Source organism: Mytilus californianus, unplaced genomic scaffold (assembly GCF_021869535.1).
Source record: "Mytilus californianus isolate M0D057914Y unplaced genomic scaffold, xbMytCali1.0.p SCAF_8, whole genome shotgun sequence".
Taxonomy (NCBI): Eukaryota; Metazoa; Mollusca; class Bivalvia; order Mytilida; family Mytilidae; genus Mytilus; species Mytilus californianus.
Genome location: NW_026262734.1, coordinates 65,785,432 through 65,799,889, shown reverse-complemented (window position 1 = coordinate 65,799,889; position 14,458 = coordinate 65,785,432). Strand labels below are relative to the sequence as shown.

At 31.0% G+C, this 14,458-nt stretch overlaps 2 protein-coding genes across 4 annotated transcripts in view; one reads left to right on the top strand and one right to left on the bottom strand.

The window, feature by feature from the left end:
* Window positions 1–866: 866 nt before the first annotated feature.
* LOC127710630 (leucine-rich repeat-containing protein 47-like) lies at window positions 867–10,699 on the bottom strand. Its single transcript, XM_052216570.1, has 5 exons — window positions 9,676–10,699; window positions 8,307–8,423; window positions 7,517–7,635; window positions 6,241–6,343; window positions 867–4,533 (listed from the first exon to the last, which is right to left on the bottom strand). The coding sequence occupies exons 1-5, from the start codon at window positions 10,657–10,659 to the stop codon at window positions 4,219–4,221; spliced, it is 1,638 nt and encodes a 545-aa protein (XP_052072530.1). The 5' UTR covers window positions 10,660–10,699; the 3' UTR covers window positions 867–4,218.
* Window positions 10,700–11,064: 365 nt separating this feature from the next.
* LOC127710647 (synergin gamma-like) overlaps window positions 11,065–14,458 on the top strand; it is a 41,178-nt gene continuing 37,784 nt past the window's right edge. For all 3 annotated transcript variants that reach the window (XM_052216589.1, XM_052216588.1, XM_052216587.1), the window contains exon 1: window positions 11,065–11,176. In XM_052216589.1, the coding sequence (XP_052072549.1) occupies window positions 11,163–11,176 (14 nt within the window). In that variant the 5' untranslated portion in view covers window positions 11,065–11,162. The remainder of the gene's footprint in view (window positions 11,177–14,458) is intronic.

Below are 14,458 nucleotides of genomic sequence, written 5' to 3'. Positions count from 1 at the left end.
AAAAGGAGGACATAGTAATATATATGTTTAGAAATGTATTTTTTGATTCCATATCACAGTTGATAATTATATGAAAATAATTATCCTCACATAGAAGACGCTTAAAGGGAAAGGGGTTGGGTAAGTGTGTACTTTTAATTTATCCTTTTATTAATAGGGTGCTTATTTACCTTTTTTTAAAGGTATAAATGAAAATATCAGATGAGATATTTTAGAACAAACTCAATCTGGGGTCCAATTTTAACATAATCTGAATTATCCTTTTGCTGTCAAGTATTTTCCTGACAAACAAGTAGACAGCTAAATAGCCTTTGGCTGTCTTTTGGTCAATTATAAATGTAATTAGATAAAAACTTTGCCAATCTTTTACCCTCTACTTTCTACTTCTTAAAATAAGCCGACCCTAAAAATTATTATCGCACCGCGGGTAAATTATCATGTTGTGATTGGTTTAACGACGTCACGTGGTGACCCCCTATGGATCCTTTGGGGGTTAGTAAATTTCATAGGGGGTTCTTGACGTCACGTCTACTGTAAATGGTGACGTCATCTATTAATGTTGTTGTGTTTCATTGTTTATTTTTCTACAAAACGCAGCAGAAAAGTCCCGTGTGCGATAAATTCGTTATACGGTTCACTACTGACCCCCTACCGACCATAGAGGGTGAATAAAATCCATAGTGATTTGGCCTTCGGCCTCACCCCCTATGGATTTTACTAACCCTCTATGGATCAGTAGGGGGTCAGTAGCGAACCATATAACTTATAAGGGAAAAAACACTTGTCTGATTATTATCTTTGTAGCCGTCTATAATTTAAACTTTTGAATTTTTGACAGCATTTTAAATGAAAACAGAATATTGTAGAACAATATAAATATTTTATTGAAGTAGCACTAATTTTAAAAACATTTTAGTACAACAAGGAGAATAGTGTAAGTATATCTATAACAAAACTATTTTCTAGATACTGTAAATGTTTGAATAAACATGCTGTACAAAAATTAATGTAAAATGTACTGCACACCATAAATGTATTAGTGTACTGGATTCTGTAACTTTATTAATGTACTAGATAATGTAATCATTTTAATGTACTAGATAATGTAATCATTTTAATGTACTAGATTCTGTAACTGTATAAATGTACTAGATAATGTAACCATTTTAATGTACTAGATTCTGTAACTGTATTAATGTACTAGATAATGAAATCATTTTAATGTACTAGATAATGTAATCATTTTAATGTACTAGATTCTGTAACTGTATAAATGTACTAGATAATGTAATCATTTTAATGTACTAGATTCTGTAACTGTATTAATGTACTAGATAATGTAATCATTTTAATGTACTAGATTCTGTAACTGTTTTAATGTACTACATAATGTAACCATTTGAATGTACTAGATACATGTAACCATTTGAATGTACTAGATACATGTAACCATTTGAATGTACTAGATACATGTAACCATTTGAATGTACTAGATACATGTAACCATTTGAATGTACTAAATACATGTAATGTAACCATTTTAATGTACTAGATAATGTAACCATTTTAATGTACTAGATATTTAATGTAACCATTTTAATGTACTTTATATTATAAATGTGTTACTGCAATAATTGGTGCTTATGTTATCAATTTAGGAGTAGCTTTTATCTCATGTAAACTACATACATGTACATACAAATAGAAAATTAACAAGTGGTTTTGAATAGACAATTCAAAGAAATGTAAGTTCATTACTCAACATATATGCACATTGCCAAAGTATAGTAAAATGGTAACAGGTGGGAACAAATCTATATCTTAGCATATTTTACCAACAATTTTTTATTCTCAGAAAAATAAACAGATATGAAGTTTTAAAAAGTTCAGCTTCATTGCACTTTGTGTGCACTCATTCATCAGATACTTCCAAAATATGATCTTAGTGATTTTTGGTGTTTAAGGTGGTACCAAACACCTTGCCGAAAATTAATTTGGCTCGTTTAATTTTCATAAAATTTTGACAAAATATTTTCTTTGACCCTTTGACGAAAATATAAAAATTTAAAAAAAACTTCAACCACACACTTTATCGGAAAAATTGAATATATCATTGAATATATAGCAGTTTGACAAACACTAATTTTGATCATTGAGAAGCTTAATATTTCCTTATCAATAGAACGTGATTAAAACGTTCAGCTGATTTTTACAGTTATCTCCCTGTAGTGTTAGGTACCACCTTAATGCCACTGTCAGCACACTCAGTGATATCATAGTGGCCAGTTTTTATTTTTTGGTGAAGGAAGCTGAAGAACACGGAGAGAACAACTGACTCTATAGGATCTGAGCATGAGGCATTTTATGGAATTATTTTTTTTTACAGAACACCTCCTTGTTAAACAGATGAAATACTATATTCTGACTAGTTTTCAATTCTTCATCTGTACAATTAACTTTTTACACAGAGAATGCCTCAACTGCAAAATTCAAAAGACTAAAAGTACAGGAGACATGTCATATCAATTGGTTGTATATGGGAGTTGATATCTCTTTATTTACTTACACTTCCCAAACTCATTAAATGGAATACTGTAAACCATCTTATTTTTGCAGATACTTTATTTCATGATTAGCCCTTTCTAGCCCACTTCGCTGCTTTTTAATTTCACGGTTTTCAAATTTACTTGATTAAGTTAAAAATGGAAAGATCAAAGTTTTACATATTCGTGACGATTTATATTCACGTTGTTTTTCTGCTCGCAAAAGTCAAGAAAAATAAATCGCCAACGAAAATAAGTTGGTTCACAGTATATTAAAGCATGGAGGCTGGCTAATTGAATGCATTGAAAGAAATGCAACAGCATGAAAAATATCCATGCTCTATCAGAATTACTTCTTCATGTAAAACTGAATGTGTTTTAAGGATGATTGGGGGAGGAGGATGGAATGGCTGTTTTCTGCTGTTTGGTCGGGTTGTTGTCTCTTTGACACATTCCCCATTTCCATTCTCAATTTTATCCCAAATTCTGTTTGAAACTTAAACATATAGATGTTCTGTAAAACAGTATACCAAATAATTAAATATCTTGTATCTGAGATAAAAATGATTTAAATTAATGTTTTAAGCTATAATGGTAAGAAAAATGCCTCCCCCTTCTACCGATATTGTTGTATCTGAGACTAATATGATATAAATTCATGTTACAAGCTATAATGCATAGTAAGAAAAATACCTAAAGCTAAAGAATCCAAAACAAAGATATATAGAACAGTTTATTTTTATCTTGTAATTACTTTAACTTCCAAAATTACTGTGCACATTTATTACTGTGATGGAATAACAAAAAGAAAATTAATTAACACAATTTAAGGAAATGTTGCATATAAAGACTGGGAACAAATTTAATATAGAAATTCTGTTTAATGCAATACTAATGCTGTCAATTTTTTTACAATAATAAACACATTTCAAAACTTCTGTAGAAGAAAGGGAATGTAGGCCCATATTTGAAAATGATTTTTGAAAATTACTTCAAATTTGCTCATAATATAGGGAAACGATAAAATCTTCAATTTAAATAAATCAGAAAAGATTTTATACTAAGTTTGATGCCATAATTATCTCATTATACTGTTATATACACATATTTCACAAAAATGAAGAAAGTGTCAATTTTATACAGTTTACTATCCAAATTTCTGTGGTGGAAACATTGGCTGCATCTTATAATAAGATTTTTTTTATTTGTAAGAGCTTTCTTATTATAGCTATTTACCGTGCATCATTCCACCAAATATAATTTTGATGCGCTCATTATTTTTCAATCCAAAATAAACTCAAAAGTTTGATACAAAATAAGGAAAATAAAGACATTTTACAAAAATACTAATGTCATCATGTTTTGTTGCTATGGAAACTGAACGAATGGGAAATTTTATTTTAAATTCATGAACACCTATTTCCTAAGTCATGTTAGGGAAAATTAAAGATCATGTATGGTTTCATTAAATTTTGAACTTAATTTGAGCCTTTTTGTCCTTACTTCATCATACAGAATTTACATTGTTTTCACTCCATTTATAAGATATTTTAATAATCATGAGCTAAAGATCTTTTTATCTGAAATTTCTAATTTTATGTTATTGAAAAAAATCAATTTGTACTAAATATATACTCATAATAAACATGATAAAAAAAATCACCATTCTTTTTAGTTAGTCATAGTTTCTTATTATTTTGATAGCTTCATTTGGTAAATCAGCCCTCGATGGGTAAACAGCTTTCATATTCCCTTCAGTATCTAAAATTTGCACTTGTTCCACTATCAATGTCTTCTGAACTCTTTTTGAAGCCTCATTTTGAGTTTCAGTATCACCAGTACCACCTTCAGCACCCTCCTCTTCTGGTTTTGGTGTACCAAGACCCATTTCTAACATCCGATACAACAATTCATCCATGACCTTCTTACACGTGTCAAGGTTTAAATGGCTGGTCACCTCTATAAACAAATCTGTCGTATCTTTGGTTATCTGAAATGATAAATAAATAAATGTGGATAGTGTGGACACAGATGATGCCCCCGCTTGCATATCATATAGTTATAAAGGGACATAACAGAAGAACGGTAAAAGTGACGCTACCCAAATTTGAACTTGATCTGAGTTTTGTGGTAATAAGCATTGTGTGTAAGTCTTATAACATTTGGTTGAGGCTAACTTAAGTAGAGAACAGAAACTAAAAATTCAGCAATTTTTCTATTTGTAAACAAGCATAACTCTAGAACGGTTGTGTATAAGTTTTCTAACATTTGGTTGAGACAAACTAAAGTTAGAGAACGGAAACGAAAAATTCAGCAATTTTTATGTTTATAGAGGGACATAACTCAAGAATGGTAAAAGTGTCCCCACCAAATTTCGTACTTAATCTGTATTATGTAGTAATAAGCATTGTGTATAAGTTTCATAACATTTGGTTGAGGCAAACTAAAGTTAGAAAACGGAAACAAAAAATTTGTACTTGATCTTATTTTTGTGGTAATGAATATTGTGTATAGGTTTCATAATTTTTTGTAGGGGCAAACTTGAGTTACAGAATGGAAACTAAAAATTTTGCAATCTTTCGATTTATAAAGGGGCATAACTCAATAATGGTTAAAGTGACAATACCCAAATTCAACTTGATCTGTGTTTTATCAGTGGAAGTCAAAATTAAACATTGCATTGTATAAAGCATTGATTGTAGTTGATTCAACTATAATCATGGACAAAGGAAGATAACTCCAAATTTATAAAAATTACTTGATATTTAGAAGAAAATAAAAATTTTGCAATTTTTCCATTTATAAAGGGGCATAACTCTAGAACGGTTAAAGTGACGCCAGCAAAATTCAAACTTGATCTGTGTTTTGTGGTAATAAGCATTGTATATAAGTTTCATAACATTTGGTTGAGGCAAACTTAAGTTAGAGAACTAAAAACCACTTATGGGACGTACATACGTACAGACGGACAAGGGTAAAACTTAATGCCCCCACCGCTACGGCGGGGGCATAAAAAAAATCTTGGTGTTTCCTTTGAAAAAATTACCAAATAAAAGGATCTGTGGGGTAAATATAAATAAGACAAAAAAACAAACAAAAATATAAAATTCAAAATGACTTCATAATTTCTAATTGATGACATTGAATCCATGGTAAAAAAAATATTTTTTAGTTTTATCAAGAGATATGTCATCTTAATTGTCGTGCACACTACAAACTAATTTGTAAGAGAGTTGACATGCATACAGGGTATGAGAAATCTGATGAATTTCTAATGTGTGAACATTTTTTAGTTTTTGTTGTAGTAAAAAACTAATCGTCTGACAAATGCAATAAGTAAGACCAGTTAAAATGAACAAGTTGTTGGATCCATTGTCCAAAAAAATCTCTGTTATTAATATATGGTTATGAACTGCCTTTTAATCACAACTTCATAATCAATATAACAATAAGGAGATGAATTCTTTTGGAAAGTCAGATGTTACCAGATATTTTACTCATCTATGAGTTACATTATGTTTTATAAACATGAACTGATCAACATACTGCTTTTTTCTAACTTTCATTTTACATGTAAAACTAAGGGCATCACAAACTCTTAACGAAGCAAGGCAGGGTGGGAAAGGTTGATTCCCATATAAAGAAAATTGTTGTCAGATAAATGCATAGACTAAAATAATCAAATTAAAGGACTAACCTTTGTTTTGTCACTATTTGTGATTGGTGGAAATGATATCACATGACCTTCACCATCAACCAGACATGGATACTGTACTTTATCCTTCAGTAGATCTAAATACCTGTTTAAAATAAAACAAATGCATATTTTAGTAATAGAATTTGAATAATATTAGCAGTATATCAGAAAAGAGTAGAAATTTAAATTTAGTGCTTATGGCATTATTTGGAAATATATATTTTCCTCAGTTGAACTATTTTAGAACTTATATCAAGGATTCTTCCCAAGCATCTTGAATCATCCTGGATAAAAGAAAGGAGTAAGTTTTATTTCTGATGTCTTGCTATATTGAGGTAAATATCAATAGCCTAGTTTTTTTTATAGAAAAATGCTGAAATAAAATTGCCATACCATTCGAAGGTTTTCTTTTGCAAAATATAGTGTCATCTTGAATATTGTGTGCATTTAAAATGGTTTTGACCAGTTTAATCCATTTGGATACACCACATGTTGAATAACCCTGTTTATTACAGTATTTATCAATTCTTGATAGTTAAATTTTAAAAGTTTAAATGCTCATTAAACCTTGCATTATTAAGTCTGAAAATTTCGCTATCCTGAGAATGAATTTCCTATGATCTACATGACTTACTTGTTGGTGTGGTAGAATTTATTTATAGCACAATGATATCTATGACAATTAAGACAATACAAAAGATAAAATCTAAATTGAAGCATGTAAAATTAACATCACACAGTCATATTTAATAGGTGTGCACTTTTAATTTATCTTATTATTACTACTAATCTGACTTCTTTTAAACTGAGTTTTACTGTGTGTATTGCTATGTGTTTCTTAATTATACATTGGCTAGAGGTATAGGGGGAGGGTTGAGATCTCTCAAAACATGTTTAACCCCGCTGCATTTTTGCGCCTGTCCCAAGTCAGGAGCCTCTGGCCTTTGTTAGTCTAGTATGTTTTTTAATTTTAGTTCATTTATATGTTTTGGAGTTTAGTGTGACGTCCATTTTCACTGAACTAGCACACAATTTTATTTAGGGGCCAGCTGAGGACCACCTCCGGGTGCGGGATTTTCTCGCTGCATTGAAGACCCATTGGTGGCCTTCGGCTGTTGTCTGCTCTTTGGTCGGGTTGTTGTCTCTTTGACATATTCCCCATTTCCATTCTCAATTTTAATGGTTATAATTTAAATGATCTTTCAAAACTATGAACAAGCCCTTACTTATGTATGCCTGACAAGCCCTTACTTATGTATGCCTGACAAGCCCTTACTTATGTATGCCTGACACTGTGTTTCTCTTTTTTTCTTTCCTCTGCTCTTCTGCTTCTCTGTTTAGATCTGTCACTAGCTTTTCACCAGACACTTCTTTTTGTTTAAATAAAGGAGTGATCTTTAAAAGAAAAATCCCTGAATAACAGTATACTACCGTAATTGTGATCATGTGACGTTGTTTTTGGATGATATATATGTCGTATAATCTTTAAGCATTTTCATGATCATTTTGTGTAAAAAATTAGCTTCAAATAAAAGAATGCAGGATTTTTTTTATACAGATACTTTATTTTGCTCATCATAGTGCACACAAGGAGCAAATTAATTGTGATGAATCATACATTAATAAATATTACATATAAAGAAATTACAATGATCATTAAACATGTTAAAAAAAGATTTCAGATTTCTCGAAATCATTTTTTTCCTTGGTGGTCCTTGAAGAAAATCTGCTGGTCCTCACAAAAACTTTTATTACCAAATATCAAAATTGTGTCGGTTCTTTGCAAAATTTGGTGGCCAGGACCTTCGGACTATCACTTTTCAAGAACTTTGCGATTTGTTTTTATTTGATTACAATAATAATGGTACTATTCATACCCCCTCAAAAAAAATAATGGAAAGAAATAGTAATTAACATTTTATTGATCTGAGGATCTCCAGATATAAATCACCAATCAAGCATTGTTTGTTTTCATCTTGCTTAAACGTGCATGGTTCTAAAAAAATGAAGCTACCATTTTAAATAATAAACATTTCATTGGTGTACTTAAAATCTCTATTTTTTACCATTAGAGCTTGTGGAAATTTGGCATCATAAACTACTGGTTTCTTGATGGACTTCAAATCGTGTGTAGCAATGGTAGCTGCTTGTCTCTTCTGACATATCTCATCATGCAGTTTTGTCTGTATAAAAAATGTAAAACACAATTTATCATATGATTTAATGTTTATCATTTTATCTTATTTTATTTTACATGTAACAGATTATTTCTGAACTTGGTGAAAATTGGAAATTTTTGTAATATCAATACTTTTGTGTCCTTTGATATAGGTGTGTATTCATGATGTTTTTATTCTGTATTTAATTTTTTTAATCTATTTCACAGTTTTTTGACTGTATTTGTGCAGTTTTTTGACTGTATTTGTGCAGTTTTTTGACTGTATTTGTGCAGTTTTTTGGCTGTATTTGTGCAGTTTTTTGACTGTATTTGTGCAGTTTTTTGGCTGTATTTGTGCAGTTTTTTGACTGTATTTGTGCAGTTTTTTGACTGTATTTGTGCAGTTTTTGCTGTATGCAGTTCATCTAAGGTGATTCATCGAAAAATCACTCTTATTGAGTAGTTCACTTTGAAACAGGATGATAACATATCATTGGAGGTCAAAACCACCTTGAATTAGGACCCTGTTATATACATGATATATGTGTAGAATAAACATGATAAAGACATGATAGAAAGAGATATTTCAGAATTAGCCCTCCGGATCAAAATCACCAGCATTCAGTCTCAGTGAAAGAGTGATTTTAAACTGAGTCACCTTGAGAGTATGGTACTTGGAGTTTGTATGGTCACTACACTTCACATAAATTTTGTAATTTCTTCCTGTCCAATGTGGAAAGTCCACTCTTTCCCCATGTTCCCAGCTAATCAGATTTAATTTCAGATTTTGTAAAAATGTTAAATATAAAACTTAACCTTATCATGTTTATTTTCAACAGTTTTGTATGTTAAATTTAAATGATGCAAGTAATGTTCCTTCAAAATTTTGAACATGTAGAAGTCTAGAAGGTAGACAATCAATGGAAACAAACAAATCTATTGTAATTTAAAAACAAAAATTGTGAGTAATACTTATATTTTCTTATAGCATGTATAGAATTACCTTTACAGTGTATGTATATAAATGATTAAAAATTACATTTGACTGTCAGGCATGTTTATCATACTAGACACTAGATGTTGTGTTTTCTAAATATGTATCTTTTCTTTAAATTTTTTATACACATACATGTTAATATATATATACAAGTTATGTTATTAAAATATACGTTGCTAAGTCTTTTTTTAAACCCAAAACAGAGATAATTGAATATTTAAGTCTTTTTTAACAAACTAATATTTTCTAGTTCTTTTCCTTATTGAGGCAATAAATATACCTGAAGTGTTATGAAATGTTTGTAGATCATATTAGACTTCTTGAGGTACAGCTGCCTTACTATACAACATAATACATATTGACGGACTGACAGGACTGCTGGCGTCACTTGTACAGTGTAACCTTCATCTTCTTGGAAATGCAAGATATTTATCATATCTTTAACAACCTCTTCTACATCTTTATTAGCTTTCTTCCCTCTCTTCTTTTTGTCTTTTTGTTTTTTATCTTTTTTGCCAGATGCTTCCTGCTCTTTCTTCAAAACATTTGCTAGATAATCTAAAACAGATTTTGTCGGACACTGTTCAACCAATTTGCCAAATCGCCTATCTTTAAATTTATTTCCTTTCAAATTCAATTCTTTCAACTTTGGACAGGCACTTAGTTCAGCAGGTACGGTGGATAGCTTATTGTTAGACAAGTCCAACAAGTTCAGGTGAGGCAAGTCTGAAATTTCGGACTGAATTTCTTCAATCTGGTTGTCGCTGGCCTGTATTTGACTAAGATGAGACAACTCTTCACTATATATTCCCTCAGGTAGTGATGTTAAATTATTGTTTGAAATGATAAGCACATGGACCGATGTCATCTTTTCAATCGATGGAAATGTGCCAATTCTATTCAAGCTGCAATTCAAGGTATGAAGCTCAGTTAACCCAGAGATACTCTCCGGAATTGATTCCAACTGGTTATTTGAAACATCGAAACATTTCAATTTCTTCAATTTTGAAATGGTTTCAGGAAGTCTAGTTAGCTTGTTGTGGTCTAAAACTAAATTGGTCAAATTGACAAGGGATCCTATGTCATCAGAGAGTTCAGTTAGGCGTGTATTTGAAAAATCAAGGTAGTTTAGGTTTGTTAATTGGTACAGCCTAGAGTCTACACCATTTGCCTCAAGATAACTTGATATGGTAGGCCCTTGCAATTTCAGTTCATGTCTATTTTCTTTGATAGCAACTGTAATTTCGTTCCATGTGGAAGTCATGATTGCATGTACGACCGGAATCAAATATTATCCGACTTGTCTCTTCCATTTACAAATATTGTTAGATATAACCAGATTGTTTCGCATTGAAACTAAAAACGATGCAACCAAATCCCAAACTTAAACTGGTGCGATAGCAAACGACTACAATCACGTGCTAATCAACAGAAATAAATTAATAACGGTATCATTAGAATTAATTAAGTATATGATTAAGGTTCCTCTCACAACGCTGTACAATGAGACTAAGCGAAAATATAATCAGATAAGCTTGGCCGTTTCATTAATACATGGTGAAGCGTTGTTGTTGAAAATTGTTTTGTGGGGATTTGGTCACTTTCAAATAATCCCTTTAAGTAACAAACTGATCGAAGACTAAAAATTCTTGGTCACAATAATGTTTACAGGAAACAAAAATAATCGAAACTTCTGTCAACATCTAACGTCATTTGCATGTACAAATGTAGCTGATTATAGCCTGATACAATCATAAATGATAGATTATGGGTGATAATAGGTATATTTTTTCCCCCTAAAAAATGTTAACTTATGAAATATTCAAATAGCAGTTGTACTGGTCTACAGAACAAGTGCTTCTCTATCAGGCCAGGAATAACCACCAATTGATGGATTATACCTCAATTGACGTATAATCCACCAATTGACATATATTGGTATAGACCAATTGACGTATAATGCAAGTTTTTTGTTTTAAAATGCCAGTGTGAGATAGGAGCATCATTTTGCAACTTACAACCTATTTTATGACCATTATTGAGTCCTCCGAAAGTTTCAGTTTTGTCAAAGCCTGCTGCATCTCTTGAGAATGCATGTGTACAACAATTCTTTTGTTGAAACATCTGTACTATTGACCATTATTGACAACATGATTGACTTTTAATAATGAAAGTCAAGTATTAACAAAGAGCTCCATTCACCTGTGGAGTTGTACTCATAATCACATGACTGCAGACAGTATTGATGTCCATTGATCGGTGATTAGTGGTAAATTTGCCAATCAATAATTGACAAGATAACAATAGAAGAAACTGCAAATACATTTATTGATTAAATGCAATAGGTTATGTCACTATACTAAACTAGTAATGTTTGACATGTTTTCATACAATAATATGGTTTTACGAAAATAATGCTCCATTTTGGTTGAATAATTTGCTTTGAAAAACAAAGAATTATACGTCAATTGGTCTATACCATTATATGTCAATTGGTGGATTATACATCAATTGAGGTATAATCCACCAATTGGTGGTTATTCCTGACCTGTCTATTTCTTGTTAGGTTAAAGAAAAAGAATTCTACTAATTTCTAGTTACTTCGGCACCTGGTTAAATCGGCACCCGATGTAGTTATTTCTGCACCCATGTGAATTATATGTTGAACACTCAGAACAGATTGGGAACAAACACCCTATATGGTGATAATACCTGTATAGAGTGATTATCCTTCTACATTGTTCTATAGAGTGATTAAATTAACAACTTCAAACAGTTAACTTATGTATTCAAATCGCTTCATAACATGTGAAGAGTTTTAACATGAACTGAACCAAGTAAGATCCAACCCCCAATTTTTGTTTAAATAATTATAAAGCAGAAAAAAATGAAAAATATTATTGACCCGGTACTGATTTGACTTTTCCTATAGGTGCCAATTTGACTTGTACCCAAGAAAAAAAATCAACATACTGATGTTTACTTTCGGTCAGTTTTTCTTGAATATTCATTATTGTCTTACACTTAACCGATATGTTACATTTGTAACTAGAGGTCCCAAATTTATATGCCTGACATGTCGGACAAATTTGGTTCTTCAGACAAGTATTGCCTTGTTGCCATTTACCTGACCAAATGCAAGACACATTTTTTACAATTTTTCCATTCTGCAGGAATTTTTTTTATACTAAATGTGTAAGAATTCAAAGAGAAAACCAGTGGCCTGATTTAATTAAGCTGTTAAATTAAAACAATAACAATAACATTCAGCATGTTCAGGAGATCATGAGGTCAAACCTACCTCATATTATCTTACTATATGATATGGGTGTTATGCTCATTGCTGAAGGTATTATGTAGTGACATGTAATTACATAGGTTACTGTTACAAGTGCTTGACTGGCAATGGCAGAGGAGGATGCATCAACAATTGTTAAGTTTTCTACTTAAAGATGTATGTACTGACTAGGTGAAATTAAAAAAAAATTGAATTTAGAGTTGATACTATAAGTCAGAAGAACATTAGTTAAGGAACAAAATAAGCTAAAAATATTGATAGGTTATGGAGCTCCTTTTCGAGATATTTGATTTTTTTAAAATGGCAGGAAAAGGCTGACTCGGACTTTTACCTTATATTTGCATTGGTGTAATTTGGGTCTCAAATCGAAAGAAAAGAAATCTAGAATCTGCTTAAATTTTGGTAAATGACCTTTTATGAGCTATTGAAATCTTATATAAAAAGAAAACTGGGTGTTATGGGGCAAAATATTTTACCCTGTATCGTAGGAAAAAAACCAAGGAGTCTGAACATCTGACAAAAATTCCTAAACCTCACCTAAGTACATACTTAAGTCAGTTTGATAGGAACTACTTGATTGATCAATGATATTTTCTATAAACAGTCAAGGGTATAACTTAAATAAGTTATTAGAGAAAAATAACATACATTTGTTATTGTTGACTAAAAAAATCCCAAAACTGGGATAACATATGTATGTTACATGTTTCAAAATGGCAGCATGCATCCTTTGTTTTATTAAAATGTATACAAGTTCTATTGATATTATTATTGTCTATATGAACACTAATATAGTTTGCCAATCATACATATAACATCTGTGTTATTACAGAAAAAAATATACCTGTTTAACTAAAGGGTGTTATTACAGCTACTCTATATCACCTCAAAGCCTTTGCTCAGACATCTATCATGCTTAATCACAATGTATTTTAATTTATTGGAATAAATAATAATCAGAGCATAAAATGAGGTACATGCATGTAATGTGCAAGCTTCCAAGTAATTCACAAGTGTCCCATTCTGAATTATTTGCCTGTAAAAACTAAGCTTTTTAATTAATACAGCTAAGTTTATCAATTAAAAGCCTTGTCTCATTGATTTACCACGGTTGATCAAATATGATTTAATTTAATTGGAAAATGAGTTATCCAGTCTCATGAGTCTATGTATTAAGTTTCTGCGCAAAGTTTCAAGAATTCCCAAGTTCCCAATAAAAAGTCAAATATTTAAGATTTGTTTTAACAGATAACAATTGCAAACATATGTTACTATAGATTAAGAACATTTTATGAATACACAGTAGACAACTCATGAAAGCATCTGTAATAACACATCATGCACATGGATGTTATTTTCTCTGAATAACTTATTTAAGTGATACCCTTGGCTGATAAGGTTGCATTATATTACTATCAGTACATGACGTACATATCAGTTTGATGGCTACTTCAAGGCCCTATCACCTACACATGTAGTTCAAGGTCCTGTGACTTTTCAATTAATAAGCAATTTTCAATGTTGTTTTCTGCTTAAGATAGTTTGATAGGAACTACTTGTGATAGATCACTGATGTTTTCTATAAAGTTGCATTAGTATCAGGACATAATAGTGTGACAACTACATTGTATTTCAAAGCCCTGCTCCCTAGATCATGGTCCAGCAACTTTGAATGGTTGCAATGTTGCTGTCCATCAGATTGTTTTTTTTTACTAATATTCTGCAGACAGTAGATAGATATAAGAAGATGTGGTATGAGTGCAAA

Bases quoted from the DNA above. Each gene is read 5' to 3' on its own strand.
- LOC127710630 (XM_052216570.1), bottom strand. From the start codon at position 10,659: ATGACTTCCACATGGAACGAAATTACAGTTGCTATCAAAGAAAATAGA. The intron at 7,636-8,306 runs GTAAAAAATAGA...TTTCTTTTAAAG, and splicing joins AATTTCCACAAGCTCTAATG to ATCACTCCTTTATTTAAACA. The intron at 4,534-6,240 runs GTTAGTCCTTTA...TTATCATTTCAG, and splicing joins CAAATAGTGACAAAACAAAG to ATAACCAAAGATACGACAGA.